Source organism: Oratosquilla oratoria, chromosome 37, assembly GCF_046742065.1.
Source record: "Oratosquilla oratoria isolate Oo_2021 chromosome 37, ASM4674206v1, whole genome shotgun sequence".
NCBI classification, from domain to species: domain Eukaryota; kingdom Metazoa; phylum Arthropoda; class Malacostraca; order Stomatopoda; family Squillidae; genus Oratosquilla; species Oratosquilla oratoria.
The window spans coordinates 46,683,619-46,691,014 of record NC_134813.1 but is presented as its reverse complement, the minus strand read 5'-3'; the positions used below and the strand labels follow the sequence as shown (position 1 = coordinate 46,691,014).

Sequence of the window (7,396 nt, the reverse complement as noted above, 5' to 3'; positions counted from 1 at the left end):
TCAAAGTCACGCAAATAAGCGTCTCCTAGCGTAGGAATCTTGCCTGTGTGATGTTGTGGCATGTTTGGTTTGGGTTCCACCCTGTGACCCCACAAGAGACTTCGCCCCATCAGCACAAATACCAAAGTCATAGGTTATAGAATGATCAAATCCAGACGGCTTTATTCAATTGGTGTGGACCCCAGAACTGGAGAGGGGAGTGGAATCTAACAAGAACAAGAACAGTCGTGACACCAGAAGACCCCAGACTTAATCTGTACAAAAAAATCGTCTGGCGCTGTCCACCAGAAAAGAGGCACAGTCTGGGGGTACGAGTTGAGGGAAGTTGGGAAAGGGAACATCGATTTCTGACACGGGGGGAAGGAAGCGCATTAGTAACAACGATGACGCCTGTGACGGAGACGCAGACGGAGGTGCAGATGGGGACGAGGCAGCAGGACGTGAAGAAGGAGCAGCGCCCCAAGCGGTGACTAAAGTCGTCTGTTTAGTGCTTTATGGTCGCACAGAGCCTTTAGGGCCCCAGAACATCATATGTCACTTGCATCTACGTCACGATGATGACATATTTATGACGTCATCATTACGGTGTGAATTTACGTCACGAGTATGACATAGTAATGACACCACAGGAGGGTACAAAGACAGATAAACAAAATCGTCTGGTGACATGAAGAAAATGTTCGGAGTTGTACCTCGTAATAAGATTCTTTCAAGAACCAAGAGGGTGTTCCTCTCGACTGGAGGGAATGGCTTGGCAGCAGACATAATAATCATACAAGTGGGACAAGGTGTTTAGAGTGTCAAGTGAATTGGTCTAAGCCCTTTAGAGCCCTTAAGGATTTTTAATTAGATCGTCTGGCGGCAAGTGGAATACACCTTCGAGCCCAGCAGTCGAAGGATTGAGGTCCTCCGACTTCGAGTCTTAAAGAAGTCGCGACGCGACCTTGAGGTCCCCGACGAAGAGTCCTCGACGGTGGTGGCCGACTGCGACGCAGGGAGAAGAAAGACGACAAAGAAGAAGGAGAAGGAAAAGAAGGACGACGAGGAGGAGAAGGTAGTGGAAGAGAAAGAGGAGAAGAAGAAGAAGAAGAAGAAGAAGAAGAAGAAGAAGAAGAAGAAGAAGAAGAAGAAGAAGAAGAAGAAGAAGAAGAAGAAGAAGAAGAAGAAGAAGGGAGGAGGAGGAGAAGGGCGAGAAGGAGAAGAAGAAGAATAAGGGCTAGAAGGAGAAAGAGAAGAAGAACCAGAAGGAACGGCAGTTGAAACGGGTTCAACGTCCTCAACCGAAGCTTAACGGAAACTGGCGGCGGCAGCTGCGGCGCCGGTGGTAGTGGCGGTTGCAGGACTTTGAGCGCTCGTTGCTGCTGATGCATCTGCAACAGCGGTATCGATGATGGCTGTGGCAGCCACCCGGGTTGCAACGTCAGCGTTGGCGTGCGGCTGTAGAAGTGAGAGAGGAAGGGGTGAGCCTGCGGCATAGGTCTTTATGGCGCACCTGCGGCGACAGAGACTCTAGCGGCTGTGGTTGGAGTAAAAGTAATACAAGCAGATTCATCTGCGGCTGCGGTAGGGCCTGCACTTGTATTACAGACAGGTACATATGCGGCTTTTGCGCTGATGGACGTAACAGGAATTGGTGCACCTGCGTCTGCGGTTATACGGCGCTGGTGACCGCAGGACCTGCGGCACTGAGATCCAGAATAGTTTGCCGGAAGTAGCCGGACTCTACTGTGGGAACAACGGAACCAAGACCAGAGGCTGCGACGACAACGACGACAACAACAGCAGCAGCAGCAGCAACAACAACAACAACAACAACAACAACAACAACAACAACAACAACAACAACAACAACAACAACAACAACAACAACAACAACAGTGAGAACAACAACAGCAACAACGACAATAACAACAACAACAACAGCAACGAGAACAAAAACAACAACAACGTCAACAACAACGTCAACAACAACGTCAACTACAACAACGTCAACAAGAACAACGTCAACAGCATCGTCAACAACAACGTCAACAACAACAACGTCGACAACAACAACGACGTCAACAACAACAACGTCAACAACAACAAAATCAACAACAGCAACGTCAACAACGTCAACTTAATCAGCATTACCAGCAACATCAGCACCGTTAATAACAATATTAACTATAATAACGACAACAATAACATCAACGTCAACAGGATCCTCATCATCACCACCATCAGCATCGACACTGTCAACGTCAGTATTTCATCAATATAAACAAGGGCAAACCCAGCCCAATAACATAAACATCAACTCGAAGCTCATTATTCTCATCAACATTAATACGTTGAACAACAATCCGAGTTGAAGCATTACCGAGAAGAGAAACAAATATATAATGATAATAATGAAGATAATGGTAACAATAGTAGTAATGATAATAGTAGTGATAGTAGTAATAGTAATAATAGTAATAATAACAGTGATAATAGTAATAACAATAATAATAATAATTATGATAATAATGATAATAATAATAATGATAATAATAATAATGATAATAATTAATAATAATGATAATAATAATAATAATGATAATAATAGTGGCAATAATAATAATAATAATTAATAATAATAATTAATAATAATAATTAATAATAATAATTAATAATAATAATTAATAATAATAATTAATAATTAATAATAATAGTAATAATAATGATAATAATAATAATAATAGTATTAGAATAATAACAATAACAGTAATGATAATGTGATAATGATAATAGTAATGATAGTAATATTAACAATAGTAATAACAATAATAATGCTATGAGCAACCATATCATTCTTATCAACAGGAACAATACCACGACCATGACCTATAGTAAGAACATCCCAGTAAGTACATAGAAAGACCACGATAACAACATAAACATCCTCATCATTTTAATCAACCACGACATCACCATGAACAACAACAACAACAACAACAACAACGCCCAATAGGAACCAAGGCCACCCGATCCAACTACAGCGGCAGCAGCAGGAGGAGGAGGGCGGAGGGGGAGCGGATGCAGGGCCGTGCCGAGCTGAAGCCGTCACCCGGGCTGGTGTGCTGGGATGGCAGCCGGCTGACTGGCTGGCTGGCTGGCTGGCAGGCAGGCAGGCAGGCAGGAAGGCTAGCAGGCTGTGCGTGCGTGCGTCCCCCATGACCAAGGCTGCTTGCTGGCTGCTCTGCGTGCAAGCAACTGCAGTCACAGGGTACAGTTGCCTTCAGCCTTCGTCCCACGCAAGGTACGGAGGCGGAGGAAGGGGAGGAGGAGGAGGTGTAGGAGGAGAAGGAGAGGTGGTGACTGCGGAGCGTGCAGAGGACGGCTGGCGCTGCTTGGAGAGGCGCGGTGAGGAGGAGGAGGAGGGAGAACTTCAGAAGAGGGGGAAAAAGTGGTTGGTGGGGGAAGGAGTGGGAGCAGACGAGGAGGAGGAGGAGGTGGAGGAGGAGGAGGAGGAGGAGGAGGAGGAAGAAGTGGAGGAGGGAGAGGTGGGGAAGAGGTGACGGATAAGAAAAGACAGGAGGAGGAGGGGAAGAAAGGAGGAATAAGAGAAAGAGGGGATTAAAGAATAGACAGAGGGGAAGGCGGAAGAGGGGAAGATAAAGAGATGGAGGAAATAGAAAGGAGTGGGAGAAGAGGGGAAGGGAAGAAGTTGGGATGCTGACTTAAGACAAAGAGGCGAGGAGGAGGAGGAGGAGGAGAGGAGGAGGAGGAGGAAGAGGAGGAGGAGGAGGAGGAGGAGGAGGAGAGGGGGCTTTACAGAATCCATTGGATATAGAAAACGAAGAATTAATCCAGAACAAAACGAAAAGAAAACGGAGGGAGAGAGAATGGACGGAATTGAGAAAAATTGAGAAAAATTAAATTAAAAAAAAAAGTGAATTACAGGAAGAAATTGTAAACCGTGGACAGATGGAAACGAAATGTGGACACAACGAAGGAGGAGGAGGAAGAAGAGGAGGAGGAGGAGGAGGAGGAGGAGGAGGAGGAGGAGGAGGAGGAGGAAGAAGAAGTCGTGATAGAGAAGGTGATGAAGAAGACACGGAAAGGTCAGGGAGAATAAGCCAAAGGGTCCAAAAGAAAGAAAAGAGGAAGAAGAATCCAACGGAATATGTGAGAGAAATGAGAGCGTGTTCCAGAGAAGACGGCGGAGGAAGAGGAGGAGAAGGAGGAGGAGGAAGAAGAGAAGAGGAAGGAGAGAGGAGGTAGAAGTGGAGAAGGTAGAGGTGGAGTAGAAGGAGGAGGGGATGGAGGCAGATGAAGGTGGTGGACGAAAAAGCGGTAGGAGTAAGAGGGGGAGGAAGAAGGGGGAAAAGAAAGAACTGGAGTACTTAGAGGTGGAGTAGAAGGAGAGGAGTAGGAGGTGGTAGAAGTGGATAAGTGTGTGAATGTAAATGAAGATGGTGGACGAAGAAGAGAAATAGTAGGAAGAGGAAGAGGAGAAGGAGGAAGAGGTGGAGCCAGTTGTAGTGGATAAGTGTGTGGATCTAAGTGAAGGCGGTGGACGAAGAAGAGAAATAGGAGGAAGAGGAAGAGGAGAAGGAGGAAGAGGTGGAGCCAGTGGTAGTGGATAAGTGTGTGGATCTAAGTGAAGGCGCTGGACGAAGAAGAGGACTAGGAGGAAGAGGAAGAGGAAGAGGAGAAGGAGGAAGAGGTGGAGCCAGGGGTAGTGGATAAGTGTGTGGATCTAAGTGAAGGCGCTAGACGAAGAAGAGGACTAGGAGGAAGAGGTGTAGCCAGTGGTGGTGGTGGTGGTGGTGGTGGTGGTGGTGGTGGTGGTGGTGGTGGTGGTGGTGAAGATGCAAGTGCAAGGGGAGAGGTGAGGGAGGAAGAGTGAGGAATGGGGAGGGAGAGTGGATGGAGGAACTATAAAAGATACAACAGAATGGAGAAATTATGCCAGGAAGCCAAGGAGGGGAAGAAGATTAACAGGGAGAGGGGAAAGCGAGCACTGGAGGGAGAGGAGACGATGTAAAGGGGAAGAAGATGGAAACGGGGAGAAGGGGGAAAGAGGGAGAGGGGAAAGGGAAATGAGAAAGAGGTGATGGTAATGGGGGATGAGCGAAGGAAAAGGAGGGGGAGAGAAGAGTGAGAGGAGGAAAGAGGAGATGAGGAAGAGGAAAAGAGAGGGAGGTGAGCTTATGGAAGAGGAAGGGAAGGCGGGCAAGAGAGGACGGAGGATAGAGGGGAAGGGGAAGGGGAAAGAAAGGGAGGTGAGCATATAGAAGACGAAAGGAGGGAGAAGAAGAAAAGAAGGGAATTGGGAATGAAGGAATAAGAGGAAAGAGAGGTAGGCAAAGGAGAAGAGGGTAAAGGGATGGAGAGAGGAGGGGAGAGGAAGGGGTATTTGAGGGATGGTGAAGAAAAAGAGAAAAGGGAGGGAAAAAGAGAAAAGAGAGGTAGGGAGAAAGAGAAAAGGTAGAGAGGGAGAGAGAGAGTCAAGGGAGGGGAGAGAAATTGAAAGGATGTGGAGGAAGGGGGAGAAAAGAACTCCGAAATAAGAAGAGGGAGAAAGGAGGCGGCGATGAAGAGGAAATGAAAAGGGTAGGAGAGGAGGGGAGAGGGTCAAGTGAGGAATGAGGGTAATTGAAATGATGAAAGGAGGAATGTGATCCAGAAAAGAAGAGAGGAGGAGGAGGAGGAGGAGGAGGAGGGGCGAAAAACAGAGTAAAAGCCAAGAGAATATTAGAACGCTTGATGTTAGAAAAGAAAATAGAAGACAAAGGGAAGAGGTGAGAAACCAAAGAAGGAGGAGGAGGAGGAGGAGGAGGAAGGAGGGGAAGAAGAGAGGGAAGGGGGGAAGAAAATACCCCCTCGTTAGATCGGATTGGACACGAGCAAGTGGGCGTGCAGACGGCAGAGCGCTATTGTGAAAGTGGGCGCGCAAGTGAGGACGATAACACGGGCGTGGCAACAAGTTGAAAGATAACAGTAGATAGATAAGGAACTTGCCGTGCCTGCGCATGTAGGTGTGCAGGTGTCTGCGCAGGTGGGCGTGTACAAGGATGTACCCCTACATGCGTGGGTGACGTGAAGGTGGGCGCGCGCAGGTAGGTATGCATATACGTGCGCAAGGTGGGCGTATGTAGATGGGCGTGATCTGGTAGAGTAGAAGCAGGATTGCTTATGAAGGTGAAATAGATGTCTGGATCTATGACAGGGGCCTGTGAATGTAATATGTGTTTTTGTGCTTGTATGTTTGGTGGCGTACTATGTGCTTGTACTAACGAGAAAGTACGCGGAGTTTATGCTTTACTCTGAAAAAGTGCATATTTGTGTGTGTTTGTGTGTGTGTGTGTGTGTGTGTGTGTGTGTGTGTGTGTGTGTGTGTGTGTGTGTGTGTGTGTGTGTGTGTGTGTGTGTGTGTGTGTGTGTGTGTGTGTGTGTGTGTGTGTGTGTGTGTGTCTTTTTTACAAATGTGCGTGTGCTAACAGCAGCAGTAATAAAGTAAAATTGTATAATTATATCAAGACTTGTGTGTGTTTGCACAAATGGTCGGCTTCCTACAACATAATTTCTCTTAAGCCTCCATCTACAAACGAGATAATTTATATGAGACCTTTGTGACAGGAAAGTATCAGAAAAAAAAATTAATGCATAACAAAATTCTTTCGGACTCAAATTCATTATTTCATGAAGAAATTATAAAAGTTAATGTTTATATTATGATCCTGCCACGGTGGTATATCTGAAAGCTAGACATTTTTTCCTAGCTACGCACCTGATTTTCTTTCCATTTCTTTATTCGAGTCATAAAATGAGTTATTAATTGCAGGAAATTCTTTTTGCTTAACAGGTAATCATTCCCGTGTATATTCAGCTACATACATATCGTACCAAGAGCAACTTAATGATGCAGATTTCAACGTAATGGAATTCAACATTATTTCAGGTCAAATGCAAGTTTGTGTATTTGTGTTTGAAGGTATGAGATTTGATTATGCTTTGGAAATGACTCTCATGTATAGCAAATGGCTGGTATATACCCTATGTATGTAAATCGTCTACACTTGTTTTGAAATACGAGAAAGCAAGTTTACTAATTTGAAATGGGTTTCATCTGAACATTGTAAGGTTTTGTGTTTGTTTAGATACATATGATAAGTTTGTTATCATAGAATACGTGTAAGTACGTGCAAAGATTTCCTGTTTATTTATTCATTTATATATTTATTTATTTATTTATCGTATTTATTTATTTATCTATTCTTATTTGTTTATTTATTTATCTATTTATCTATTATTAATTTATTTATTCATTTATTTATTCATTATTATTGTTATTTTTTTATGTATTGTGTTGGAACATCTCGGAATTATATGTATAGAAATTGTCCAAATGAATCTTGATGTCTTT

General features: G+C 44.7%; 1 protein-coding gene across 1 annotated transcript; it reads left to right on the top strand.

The window, feature by feature from the left end:
* The first annotated feature begins 383 nt into the window (after window positions 1-383).
* On the top strand, window positions 384-2,154 carry LOC143019439 (uncharacterized). The gene is given in 2 exon segments (XM_076175075.1): window positions 384-466; window positions 1,716-2,154. Coding segments are annotated over 2 exon segments (522 nt in total).
* The last annotated feature ends 5,242 nt before the right edge of the window (window positions 2,155-7,396 follow it).